We start from the raw sequence: 13,942 nt of genomic DNA, 5'->3' as shown, positions 1-13,942 counted from the left end.
CAGTGTTACCTGTCATGGCTATGAAAAGGTTTTGATTTCAAAACAGTCTCATAGCTATTAAACTATATCTTAAGATTTTACATACTGAATACTTTATATTGTGTATATATATAAAGCTATATTTATAAATATAATGTCACTGAATTTACCATCAAAGCACCTTCACAGATTTTTCATTATGACAATTTTTTTTTCTTCAGTGTTGCCATTTTAACCTTAAAAGTTAAAGGGTTACGTAACCTAACACTGACCTAACAGGGTGTGATTTTTATTTTATTTTTTTAAGCCAAAAGTTTGGTTTCTGACGGTCAATCTCATATTTTGTGTTAAATAAAAACAGGTTATAAATGGGCTAATACGTTTACTACAGCATTTTGTCCTAAATCAGAGGTAAAAAACGTTTTGCTGGACCTGTCTACAAAGGTCATTGCTAAATAATCTGCAAAAATTACCAGAAAATTAAAATAATAAATTGTTTTATAATAAATAATTTTAATACACAGAAAATAAAGCTAAAAACACGATGCCTTTTCTTTAAAGAAAACCATTAAATCCAGTACAGATCATTGAATCCAGGCATGAAACCTTGAATCCAGGCATGAAATAGAAATTCGTGAAATTAAAATTCACCCTTTCTTTTTTCTAAAGGGATGTTATTGATCTTATTGTGAATGATTCATCCATGCATGTTTCATTAAAAAAAATGACCTTGTAATTTTTATTTAAAACATCAAAATTCGATCTTCCAGTGAAAACAAAAATCTTCACCAATCATTTATTCGACTTAAACTCTGGCCCTTTCCTTCAAAGTTGCATTCAGATTTGGCACCATACAATTAATAACCAACAGACAAACCAAGTCTCCAACCTACAATGTTCAAGATTACAAAGGGGGTTACATCTGAATATTTTCACATGTGTACAGATTTGATTGATTTCTTTCCCAAATTGCATTGACTGCTCTTAAATATGAGACACCAGTGTTTCAGGAGTTTAAGGACACAGAATAGGATACAAGCTTATTCAAAAACTGTTTTATTTCCTGTTTGGGTTTATGTATATGCTTTATTTTTTTAAGATGAACACTTTTTTCCAAAGCATTGCTAGATGCCAGTGTTACCTGTCATGGCTATGAAAAGGTTTTGATTTCAAAACAGTCTCATAGCTATTAAACTATATCTTAAGATTTTAAATCTGTATTTAACCACAGAATGATCTCAAAGTAAACATAGCTGCTAAAGTCTGATTTTGTGGTGGCTGTGCTTTAAATTAAATAATTATAATCTTAATTCAAGAGAAGAGGGATTTTGAAAGTCTGACACTATCCAGTGTTGAGTCCAACTATAAAGTTAATCCTGCCTGCTTTAAATGTTTGAAAATGATTAATATTTGAAAACATTTGTTAAAAATGTAGAACAATAGGCCTAATCAAATGTAATCAGTTACATTCCTTTAATAAAGTAATTGAGATTTACACTACTATTACATTTTAAATAGGGCAACTTCTAATCTGTAACCTATTACATTTCCAAAGTAACCTTCCCAACACTGTTTTTAGGTGATGCATTCTAGGGTCAAGTAGGTGGAAACTAAGGCGTTTTATATACAGTATACACTGTGTTCCGGGTGTGAAGTCACATTGAGGACAGTGTCTCCTCTGAGAGAGCTCTTGGAATATGTACATTAGCCAGCTGGTCATGTCTCCTGTCCCATGGCCATCTGTGCTAAAGGCTGAAATGAACATCCTCATGGGAACAACAATTTAAAAAAGTGAAGAGAATGATGAGGCAATGTACCCAGAGAATTCAAAGTCAAATCACTAGAAAATAAGATCTGCCTTAATGGCACAAAAAAGTCTGCAAATCCCAGACAAAAGCTCCTTGAACTCCGGATTGCCGTTAGGTATAATAGTATATTCCGGGATGTGGAGCAGTCAAAGACGTTGTTGCCAGGGGAACCATCTATAGATAGTATATAAGATGTTGTATACACATGAACAACAAAGGGCTTCCTTAGGGCTTAAAGGAACAGTTCACCAAAAATTAATACTTGCTGAAAATTACTCACCCTCAGGCTAGCCGAGTTTATTTCTTCATTCGAAGATTAATTTAGCATTACACACTCTGCAGTGTGAATGGGTGCCGTCAGAATGAGAGTCCAAACAGCTGATAAAATCATCACAACAATCCCCAAGTAATTGACACGACCATCAATTCATGTATTGTGAAATTAAAAGCTGCATTTTAAGAAACAAATCCATAATTAAGTTGTTTTAACATCGATTCTGGCCAAAATACGAGTCCATAAACCATAATAATGCTTCCTTAAGTGAAAAAGTCCGTCCCCTTTTTGTTTGATGATGTCCTCTCACGTCAAAATTCACCAACATATTATTTTAGAACTGTTTTCGCATGTAAACAGAGCTTGATTTGTGCATATTTCTCTCCTGATTCAGACAAGATGACTTTTGCTCTGGAGAAAGCAATATTATGGATACAGGACTTTATTCTTATAGTATAGCCTATACTTTATTATTATAGTGTTTTAGATGGAAGCACCAGTTTGATATTAAAAACATCTTGATGGATTTTACTTCACAAGATTGATGGTTTGGAGTCGTGTGGATTATTGTGATGTTTTCATTAGATGCTTGAACTCTCATTCTGACGGCACCCATTCACTTCAGAGGATCAGAAAGTATAATGTCAAATTTCTCCAGATCTGTTCCGATGAAGAAGCAAACTCATCTCTTGGATGGCCGGTGGGAGTAAACTCTCAGCAAATTTTCATGTTGGGGAAAAACTATTGCTTTAACTAAAGTGCTCTTAAAGACATTACATGTGAGTGAGATTCTAATGATGCTTATTGCATATGCTTATTTGAAAAAACTTACATACAGATGCTTTAAACTAATGGGAAAAGCATATGTTGCCATGACTTATTGATCATTTTTTACAGCGAACCAATTCAGAACATTAAAGTGATTTCCCCAGAGACAAAGACAAAAGTGCAAATAAGGTCATCGAATACAGCTTTGCTTGTTTCTTACTACCACTTCATTACGATGTAAGAGAGGATGTCTATATATATAAAAAAAAGAGTTGATTAATTCTGACTATTGTAATATCAAAAATAACACACATCTAGCATCAAGTGTCCTCAGCCCTTTGGAAAAAGACATGTCAAATGAATTTCTCCAGTAAATTAGATTGATCTCACTGGGACTGGGTGTCCTCTTCATGTCTGTTTTGAACTGTGTAAATTCACACTGGGATAGAAACAACGTGTGTGAGCAGCTGTAAGGCAGCTCAGATATTTCTGCCAGTTACAGCAGTGACAGCGGCTCTGCACCTGTTTTTCAGGCAGCTGGGAGCCAAATGACCCCTGACTAAATGTCTGTACCGCTGAGATAGAGCCTGGCTTAGGGCACAGGTTTGTTGCCATGGCAGTGTACCTAGTTTGCCTGTAGAGATGTTCTACCAAAAAAAATGTGGAGGTGGAACTTCAGAGGAAATGTTTCAAAAGTGAAATGGCGACTCTCACAAAACTGAAAGACTAGGTTATAGTTCACATCAAAAACTGAAAGAAATAATTTCAGTATTGTGAGATTGTAAGATTTTTACATTTTAAAACTAAAAAAAAAATAGAATAGAATATTGGCTGACTGAGTATTTAACATTTCAGATAATCGAATGAATTGAATTTACTTGTGAACTAAAGGTGCAATAAAAAAATGTACACTATAAACAAATGAATGATTTATCAGCATGGCAGAAGTCGTTTGAATCTGTCAATACAGGCATGTATTGACTTGCCAAAAGGGTCTTATCACTTCTTCACTATATGTTTTCTTCACTTTTTATTTGTCTTTATTAACCGGGCAATTTGTATTGATTTGAAATGAACTGAATTGTGTGAGGGTACAGAGAGATGTTCTTGGAACAGGTGACTCACTTTGTCTTGCACTCCTCCCACCAGTGACCACATCGTTATTTACAAAACACACAAAAAAAGAGAAAAGCTTTTCTGACAATACAATGCAGTACAGTACAGAAAAAAAATTATTAGACAATTTTTAAGAATCTTCTGAATTTAATTCATTAAGCACTGCAGCACAGTTCAAACTATCCGTTTGATTTCCTCAGTATGAATTAAATGTCAACATGTGCTCTGTTTAGATATTGAACAATACTGCTTCCTACAGTTGAAATGCAGTATTCATAATATACACAGGCTGAAATATTACTGCCAACAGTAATTCAACACTGGCAAAACCTATAAAAGATGACATAGATATGGTAGTAAATATTTCAAAACCATCAGAAAATTGATTGAGATACTAGTAAAAAAAAGAGATACATAAACATAAACCTGGATAATGAATGGAAACATGAAAAACTCAGTGTTTATTATTACATTTATTCTAGATTGAAATAAGACTACGAGGCTTCGGAAAGTAACTCAGAAAATCTCTGAGTTTCATTTGGAATGTTGAATGGTTGTTGTCTTCAGATTTTTGGACAAATATTTTTCCTGGCCTTCATTTGATTTCAATGTGTACATGTAAATACAGTGCAATTTCATTTTACTCGATATAAAAATACAAATGATTTATCTCAAGTGATAAAATGAATCCTAGCAAAAACATAAAAAGAAGTTCAAGAAATGGCTGAAAAAGGTAAAAAGGCTGTGCAAGATTGTTTTGGTAAAACACCATTTCCAATTTATATATAAATGGATATATAAAACATTTTTGGAATGGAAAAAGATTTTTAAAAGGTCATACATGTAAATCCTACCCATTAAAAATCAGCAAATACCAAAATCATCAATCACTCAGAAAAAAATAGCCCATTGTTTTCAAGACCTCTTACACTCTTGGGTTCAGCAGTTACGACATGGAAATTATGTTTTGTGGAATGTAAAAGTGATTTGTATTGCTTAAAGGAATAGTTCAATAGTAAATAAAAAAATGCTGTTTATTTACTCACCCTAAAGCCATCCAAGATATAGGTGACTTTTTTCTTCAGTAGAACATTAAAGGTGATTTCTAGCTAAACCCATGGTCTTTGGTAATTCCTACAAGTCACTTTGAGAGGAGAAAAATCAATACAAAAACACAAAATGAATCCCAGTGGCTCCTGATGATATTTTGAGGTCTTATGAAGTGAAACAATTAGTCTGTGTAAGAAACTAAACATTATTTTGAACATTATTACCTGTAATTCATAGCATCAGATAAAAGGTCCCTCATTCTCACTCTTTCTCTCATATGATGTTTGCATGGATGTGAACTGACAATTTAGCATTATATCTATACTTGTATTGTTCAAATGGTACTTTCTTTTGATCCTGTTGTAAACCACAATGGCGCAATTTTACATTCGCACATTTGTCTGAGGCTATGGATTACAGGAAAACATTTAAATAATGTTCAGTTTCTTGCACAGACCAATCGTTTAGCTTCGTAAGACCTCAATATATCGTCAGGAGCCACATGGGCTTATTTTGTGTTTTTTATCTGCAAAATGATGCTACCTCTTCTTGACTAGAATTTTATAAATCACAAAGGATGATGGGCTCCGCTAAAATTTGATACTGGAGAACGAAAGTCACCTACATCTTGGATAGCCTAAGGCAGTGGTCTCAAACTCAATTCCTGGAGGGCCACTGCTATGCAGACTTTAGCTCCAACCAGCTCCAAATCACACCTGCTTGGAAGTTTCTAGTGATCCTGAAGACCTTGATTAGCTGGATCAGGTGTGTTTGATTAGGGTTGGAGCTAAACTGTGCAGAGCTGTGGCCCTCCAGGAATTGAGTTTGAGACCAATGGCCTAAGGGGTGAGTAAATAAAAAAAAATTGTGTGAAGTATTCCTTTAACATTATAATAAAACCTTTCATAAAAGCACAAACATAGTCTAGTCTGTAGTGGTCTTGGTAAATATATCACAGATGCTGAGCTGAGTTTTAGAAACCGCCAGTGCTGGATACAGTGGCTCAGTGAACGCATGCTCAAAACTGTAGAGCAAAGAAAGAGAACCCTCCCTGGCCACGCTATAAAAAGACAAGCGACCCTCACTAAAATTCAGCAGCACCCCGACCTTCCAGAGTTCAGCAGAACACACAGGTGAAGCTACCTTATCGTGCAGGGCTTCCAGCTTTCCCTTCTCGTAAATTAAACACCAAGAATTAGGGTAGAAACCAATACGGCAGATGTCCTTTTGCCCCTTTCTGCCTATATGTCCATCACAGACCCCCACCTTCCAGCGGCCCTCATCCAGAGAGACCTCTACTTCCCAGTAGCAGCAGCCTCCGTCTATGGCACGAGAGCCCAGCACCTGAGGGAAAATGTTGAAGCGTGACTCCTGCTCGGGGTAGTCCTGCTGGGTCTCACTGTACTGCACCGTCCTGTTCTCATCTGACAGCAGCAGCTTGGGATGGACAGTATCAGGATCTAGAGTTGGGCTTATCCCATCTGCAGACAGAAACATCAGCTGTCAAACATTATATTTGTGTCTGCCAATCAAGTCTTCCTGTGGCCCCAATTAATATTTTTACTTTACCAGGCAGCATTTTTCATTTTTTTTAAATAAGCTTCTTATGCTCAACAGTGCTGCATTTATTTGGTAAAAAATAAAAGTAACAAAAAGTAATATTGTGAAATATGATTACAATTTAAAATATATTTTAATAATGTCATTTATACCTGTGATTTTCAGGAGTCATTACTCAGTGTCACATGATCTTTCAGAAATCATTCTAACGTGCTGATTTTGTGCTCAAGAAGCATCACTGTTGAAAATAGTTCGGAAATTTTATCTTTTCAGGATTCTTTGATGAATAGCCAGTTCAAAAGAGCGGCATTTATTTGAAATAGAAATATTTTGTAACTTAAATGTCTTTTGATCAATTTAATTCATCCTTGTTTAATAAGGGATAGTTCACTCAAAAATTAAATTTCTTACAAAATCTTACAATAAATAATGAATGAGTAGATGAATTATCCCGTTAATATAATTCTAATTCTTTTAAAAATGCAATTGAAGAAAAACTGTAGGTGGTACACACATTACAAATATTTACAAAACAATGATTATAAAGTATGATGATGATGATGATGCATTTATATAGGGCTTTTATTGTGTATTGTTGTTCACCCAAAGCGCTTTACAATCATGTGGATTATGATTATGATGATGCATTTATATAGCGCTTTTATTGTGTATTGTTGTTCACCCAAAGCGCTTTACAATCATGTGGATTATGTATCTAAAAAAATAGATACATAAACATAAACCTGGATAATGAATGGAAACATGTTCCAAACATGTAAAGTATGTATATCATATATTTGTACAATTACTGACATACTGTACATTGATCAGTGGACTCATCCCCCCCCAAAAAAAGCTTTGAAATGCTTCAATTAAATTGTCAGTCATATAAATAGTGAGACAGTTCAGTCATTTAAAAATAGTGTTACAACTCCACTCGCCCTCATAGGCGCGCCGGATCTGTTTGCTACGTTGTTGTGATTTGATCTGAACGGAAACAGCGTATCCGTGTGACGCAGCTGACACAGAACCACATACGTTGTTTACGTCCAGCTGATATTCTCCAAAATGGCACCAGGGTGATGCGGAGGAGACGAATTGTTGAATAAAGTCGTTTTTTTTTTTCTTTTGCGCACAAAAATTATTCTCATAGCTTCATATAATTGCGGTTGAACCCCTGATGTCACATGGATTATTTTACAGATCTCCTTGCTACGTTTCTGGACTTGGGAACATTTCAGTTGTATTGTTGTCTATGCAGGGTCAGACAGCTCTCAGATTCCATCAAAAATATCTTAATTTGTGTTCCGAAGATGAACGAAGGTCTTACGGGTTTGAAACGATATGAGGGTGAGTAATTAATGACAGAATTTACATTTTTGGGTGAACTATCCCTTTAACCAACAACCTGGAAACAACCTAGAGCAATCAAAATATTAGACAGCAGCATTACTGGAAAACAAAGCTAAATCTCGAAATAATTTTTTGCTAAAAAAATAATAATTCTTAAATCACTTTAATGAGCTTGTTCTGAATTCATATCATCACTTTTTAGATGTTATTCCAGTATTACAGTATGATTTATACTGTGAAGTGTGTAAAAGACTCACACAGCAGTCTGAAAGGGTCTCGATGAGGCAGTGATATGAGAACAGTCTCCAGTCTCCTCTCGGTCCAATCATTAAGACAGTCCAGCCGGTTATGGTTTATCTCATCGTGAGTCTCAAGATTTTGTACAGGATCAGACAATTCAGTCAGTCTGGAGGAGGACATCAGTTTTACTTAATAAACATAATTATATTATAATCAACAACTATTTGAACCATTTTACTTACTGTCCTGCCATCTTGCTGTATTCCTGAAATAACCAGTAAAAATTGCATTACATATATGCATTACTAAAATAAAGTAAAAAAATAATTATATTTTCTATTGAATATTTTGATCAGTTTAAGATCACTGCTGCTTGTCATACCATGATGAAGGCCTGGTCTTGGTACTGTGATGCCCCTTCAACATTGGTCATTCCCTGCAGGGTGTTTAATATACTCTGGCTAGATATCAAGGCACCCTGTAATGTGTCCAGCTGCTTTTCAATGCTTCCCAGCACTCTGTCCTCTTCCTGGGTCACACAGAGTAAAGCCTGCTCCTCCTCTTGCTCCAGAGTCACCCGCATGGCCTGATACTGCTGCAATACGGCCGCCCGCACGTCCTCCAGTCCCTCCTGCAAGAATCACAAAACATGAGGGAAGCAAAAGCTCCTGTGCACAGAGTTAGCATTTTATTTGATGCTATTGTATCTTAATGTATTACTTTTATTTATAAAGCTTTTAGTAATTGTAGTACTTTAACTTAAACTTGTTTTTAATTTTTCAATTTCTAATTTTCTTTTAAAGGGGTCATAGGATGCTACATGCACTTTTACAAGTTGTTTGAACTGAAATGTGTGTCGGCAGTGTGTACACACAACCACCCTATAATGATAAAAATCCACCCAGTGTTTTTTTTAATCGTGTTAAATGTTTTCCCCTTTCTCAAATCGAGCCGATCTCAGATGCCTGTTTGTGTGACGTCACAAAAACAGGCCCCTCCCACGATAGTTTGATTGACAGTAGCGTTTCAGCACAGACTGGACTGGTGTCTTACCTTATACCCCCCCTGAGTGAGCCGTCATCAGTCCGCCATTGTATCACCGCCGGAGCAGATGTAGACAAGAATGACTCCTAAGCGATTGAGGTGTTCTGTTGTTGGATGTAATAATGAACATAGCAGTCCTCATTTACTCCTGACATCTGAGCCGCTGAACTTGCAGTGGATTACATTTGTTTCTGAAGGTAATGCTCCCCCGATCTACATAAACGCGTTTATGTTCGCGCAAATCATCTACAGAAGAAGTGAGTATGTTTTGTAATGAATCTTTGTAAATCGCCTTTCCTAATAATGTGCTAATTAGCAAGTTTCACGATGAATGCAGCTAAAGTAAACAGTCCCTCAGAGAGCGGCTGGGAAGAGAGGGGCGGGGTCAGCAGAGCTCATTAACATTTAAAGGAAAATGCTACAAAAATGGCTTGATCTGAAAATAGCTGTTTTTGACAGGGTAAAAAAAGTGTTTTTTACACTACCATTGAGAAATTTTAACCAAACTATGTTACAGACTTTTCATTAAGACCCTAAAGAATCATATCAACTTGTGGAAAATGGGCATCCTATGACCCCTTTAAGCGCTTTAAGTTTATGTTTTTATCTAATACTGATATTTTATTTTATTTCAATTAATAAAAATGATTTTAAATAGTTTTAGTTAATAACAACATTTGACAAAGAGACCATAGACCCATGAACAACTTAAAGGGGTAGTTCTTTAAGTTGTTCAAAAGCTCTCGGATTTCATAAAAAAATATCTTAATTTGTGTTCCGAAGATGAATGAAGGTCTTACAGGTTTGGAATGACATGAGGGTGAGTAATTAATGACAGAATTTTCATTTTTGGGTGAAAAATAAAATAAATAACTGTAACAATAAAAACATCGCTAAACTGCAACAACTAAATCGACAAACATTCTCACACTTACCTGGACACCACGTTTTTTCTCACTGAGCTCAGAGAGTTTCTCCTGAATGGACTTTTCAGTTTTTTGAATTTTTTGCATCTCATCCTTCAGTGAACCCTGAGAAATTAATGCAGATAAACCAATGAGCAACACATTTTTTGAAATAAAGAAATTAATACTCCCATTTAGCAAGTACACATTACTCAAAAGTAAGAGTAAAGGCATTTATAATGCATTTATAATAATTATTATGCTACAAAAGGATTAGATTTCAAATGAATGTTGTTCTTCATGTGAATTATATTTTAAAATAGAAAGAATTTATGATCAAAATGACTTCAAAAACATTAAATAAATGTTACCAACATTTGAACAATAGTATACTACTAAAAACTACAGGTTTAACCGGAATCTTAAAGGGGTCCTATTATGCTTTTTCACTTTTTCAACTTTAGTTAGTCTGTAATGTTGCTGTTTGAGCATAAAAAAGATCTGCAAAGTTACAAAACTCAAAGTCCACTTCAAAAAGAGATATTTTATTTAACAGAAATCACTTTTCAAAAACTACAACGAACGACTCGTTTGGACTACAATGCATCTTTTCTGGAATTTGTGATATCACAAATATCGACGAATGGGACGAGACCTGGTTGAGCTGCACTAGAGAAGGCAACGAGTGTTATCACTATGTCGGAGACACGCTAGCTTTCCCAAGACAGACGAACTTAGAGTGGTTACAATCATCCGGGTTTAAATCACACTCAAATTGATTTGATTTTGAGCAATATTTACACTGAAGCTCACAGGCGGCTATGGTAAGGGGCATGACATTTCCCGACCAGGCGCCGAGTGCTGCCAATCACAACACACACTGGCCCAGCTAACCAATCACAGCACATTTCGTATTTCAGAAGACGGGCCTTCATTTGATACAGGAACTATTCGAGCCGTTCATGCCAGACTGGGGAGAGAGGTGTTGTAATGTAAAATATGTGAAAAATAATGTGTTTTTCGAACAACTTAGTATGAGAGCCTGTTCTAGTACACCCCCAAAATAAAATCAAGACTTTATCTTTGGAAAAAAAAAAAAAGAGGAAATGGTGTTTAAAAATGCCCAATAGTATCTCACCCTGAGCTCCTGCTCTGCCTCGCGGATGCTGATGCACTCGTGCCCCTTGTGCAGGCCGACCAGGGAACACACAGTGCAAACACACACTGCACATGATCGACAGTAGATCCGGTTCATCTCCTGGTGCTCCTGGCATCTCCACAGAGACACATCCTCCACAGCGTTCACCAGCGGGTGGTTCTGGAAAACCGGCTTTTCCAGGTGTGCCCGCAGGTGCTCGGAGCACATGGAGGCCCCACAAACCAGGCAGGTCTTTACCGCCACCTTCTGTTCTGAACTGGGACAGTAATGGCAAGGCACAGAACTGCTCCTACATAGTCTGTCTGAGGATGATGCTGCTGCTGAGATACAGAGGGGCTCTCCACTGTTAAAATCTGTTTCCTGCCTTCCAGGTGTATGAGAAGTGGCATTGACTGCTGGTGAGGGGGTTTTCTCTCCCTGAGGTGTGTTGCTCGTCCTGGGTGAGCCGGTGTCACTGCAGGAAGCCACAGGATGCTGGTCTTGCTGAGGGGAACTTGTATTCCTCTCGGGAGATGATTCTACATGAGGAGACGTGATCTCTGTATCTGGAGGTGTGCGTTGTGAGGATGTGTCATTCGTAGAGGTGGTCCCCCAAACCATTGATGGAGACTGGCTTCCAAAAGAGCATTCGTCTGCTGCGGCCTTTCTTTTCCGTGGTATTGATGTGTCTTCATCAGAGTCAATGATTTTGATTACATCATAGTCACTGACGGGGTTATTAGATGGGGCTGAGCCCAGTCTGTGTCCACCAGCGTGGAATGCTGAACTGAACTTCCTCTTCCCGTGCCATTTCTTCGAGTGCCGGCCGTGTAGCTTCTTTCCAAATGGCCAATCTACTTGAAAACATAGTATTACATTAATGTATATAAGTGTTTCTTGGTTATTTATTTTATGTGTCTTTGTCTTTGTTACAGTGTAATAGACCTTAGTCAGGTTATATTTCATATTTAATTTAAAATTAATTAAAACGAGGCTGTGAGGGAAAGGTATGCACTGTATAAACGTTCTAGATCAAGTTCTATAATCTTCACAACTTACAACTTTTAAAACAGTTTCATGTAATTACTGAGTAATATAAATTATCAACACGTACTACTTACATACTATAGGGTTAGAGATTGGTTTAGGGCTAGTTACATGTCCTAATGCATATTGTACTGTTATTACTAAAATAAGTACATGTAACAGGGACACTGTAAAATAAAGCCCAGCTTTGGGCAATTTTAGTTTTTTTTAGGGGTCGACAGATTTCAACTTTTTATTATTGATATTATGAATAACAGATTAAAACTGTCTTGGAAACATTTTTCCACGCTTTTATTGTTTGTGATTTACAATTGCAATAATTTCATAATTTAATTTTTTTTAATGGATTTTACTTATTTTATATATTTCTTTATTTATATTCAGGGTTGTTTTACCCCATCCTAGACCCTTTCTTCTTAATACTATGAAAATTAAATGTACAATTTTTAAAAACATTTTGACAATGATTTTGCTTAAAACATTTTTCAAAAATGCAATCTCTCAGTTGTGGCATCATTTCCATCACAACATACTATTTTACCCCAAATAATATTTTTTTTTCAGAACTTGTTTATCAAAGTAACTTTCTGTGAAGAGCTTGAGTTTGAATGATCTACTGTAATGTATGTTCAAGGTAAATATCACTAAATATTTCAAATAATTTTGCAATTGTACAATTTTGCAAATATTTTATTTTGATATATATATATATATATTTATTTATTTATTTATATTGTGTGTGTGTATATATATATATATATATATATAATTCAATAATGTGTTTTAAAATACATTCAATAATGTATTTTTAAAAATCTAGCTATGAAATTAGGAGGCAGATATTGTATTATCATTGTGGTGTAAATAGTCATGCCTGAAAGAATAAAAAAGACACAAATACCATAATTCTCCCAACACGTACAGTATTTTGGAGACAAATTAAATAAACTAGTAATGTGACTGAGAAAAGTTTTTGTTTTTCTCTGATTTTATAAGACCCATACATGCATCATCCTATTGACTATTTAAAGCTTGATGCTTGGAACCTGATAGCAGACAGACAACTTATCAACTACAACAGATCAATACACAGGAGTAGTTGTGGCCTACTACGTAACGAGCATAGACTGCTCACGAGCAACTTGCACATGTGCAATATAATAATAACATACACGTTCAAGGTCAACAAAGCCAACATTTATTTTGTGTTAATGAACGTAACGTTACGTGTGTTTGGTGTGGCTGCAGATGTTGACGCTCCGTCAGTATAGTCCGGCAGATGCTGGTACTCGTATCTACACTCGGGGCAGTAATATGGTCCGGTCTGAGATCCGCTCCACAACTCTCTGATACAAACCCGACAGAAGCTGTGAGAGCAGGCCAGCGTCACCTGCTCCCGACACTCCTCATAGCACAGAGGACATTTCAGAGGTTTGCCATTAGATGCGCCCATCTTTAAAGCGTTATTTACACTTACAGCAGACGCCTCACGATCGAACAAACGAAACTGATCTAACACAGAGTGGGCGGAGCCTCGCCTTTTGAATCATGCAAACGCAATATTTACTCTGCTGCTCTTAAAGCGACAGTGCACAATATATTCTGTGCAAGATGGCATCGTTTTATCTCCTATCTGTCTACTCTTAAAGCGACAGTGCAC

General features: G+C 36.2%; 1 protein-coding gene across 1 annotated transcript; it reads right to left on the bottom strand.

Annotated features, from left to right (window-relative positions):
- Positions 1 to 5,840: 5,840 nt before the first annotated feature.
- On the bottom strand, positions 5,841 to 13,804 carry LOC107554483 (E3 ubiquitin/ISG15 ligase TRIM25-like). The gene is made up of 7 exons (XM_016236987.1): positions 13,510 to 13,804; positions 11,236 to 12,089; positions 10,128 to 10,223; positions 8,531 to 8,779; positions 8,391 to 8,413; positions 8,166 to 8,314; positions 5,841 to 6,476 (listed from the first exon to the last, which is right to left on the bottom strand). The coding sequence occupies exons 1-7, from the start codon at positions 13,733 to 13,735 to the stop codon at positions 5,920 to 5,922; spliced, it is 2,154 nt and encodes a 717-aa protein (XP_016092473.1). The 5' UTR covers positions 13,736 to 13,804; the 3' UTR covers positions 5,841 to 5,919.
- Between the last annotated feature and the right edge of the window lie 138 nt (positions 13,805 to 13,942).

The sequence above is a fragment of the Sinocyclocheilus grahami genome, unplaced genomic scaffold (assembly GCF_001515645.1).
Source record: "Sinocyclocheilus grahami isolate Dianchi unplaced genomic scaffold, SAMN03320097.WGS_v1.1 scaffold503.1, whole genome shotgun sequence".
Classification (NCBI taxonomy): domain Eukaryota; kingdom Metazoa; phylum Chordata; class Actinopteri; order Cypriniformes; family Cyprinidae; genus Sinocyclocheilus; species Sinocyclocheilus grahami.
This window is presented reverse-complemented; position numbering and strand designations above follow the sequence as displayed.

Excerpts from the sequence above, each read along its gene's own strand:
- LOC107554483 (XM_016236987.1), bottom strand. The coding sequence starts at position 13,735 with ATGGGCGCATCTAATGGCAAACCTCTGAAATGTCCTCTGTGCTATGAG. Across the intron at positions 10,224-11,235 it reads AGGCAGAGCAGGAGCTCAGG|GGTTCACTGAAGGATGAGAT; the intron begins GTGAGATACTAT and ends TTAATTTCTCAG. Across the intron at positions 8,780-10,127 it reads AGAAAAAACGTGGTGTCCAG|GAGGGACTGGAGGACGTGCG; the intron begins GTAAGTGTGAGA and ends TGATTCTTGCAG.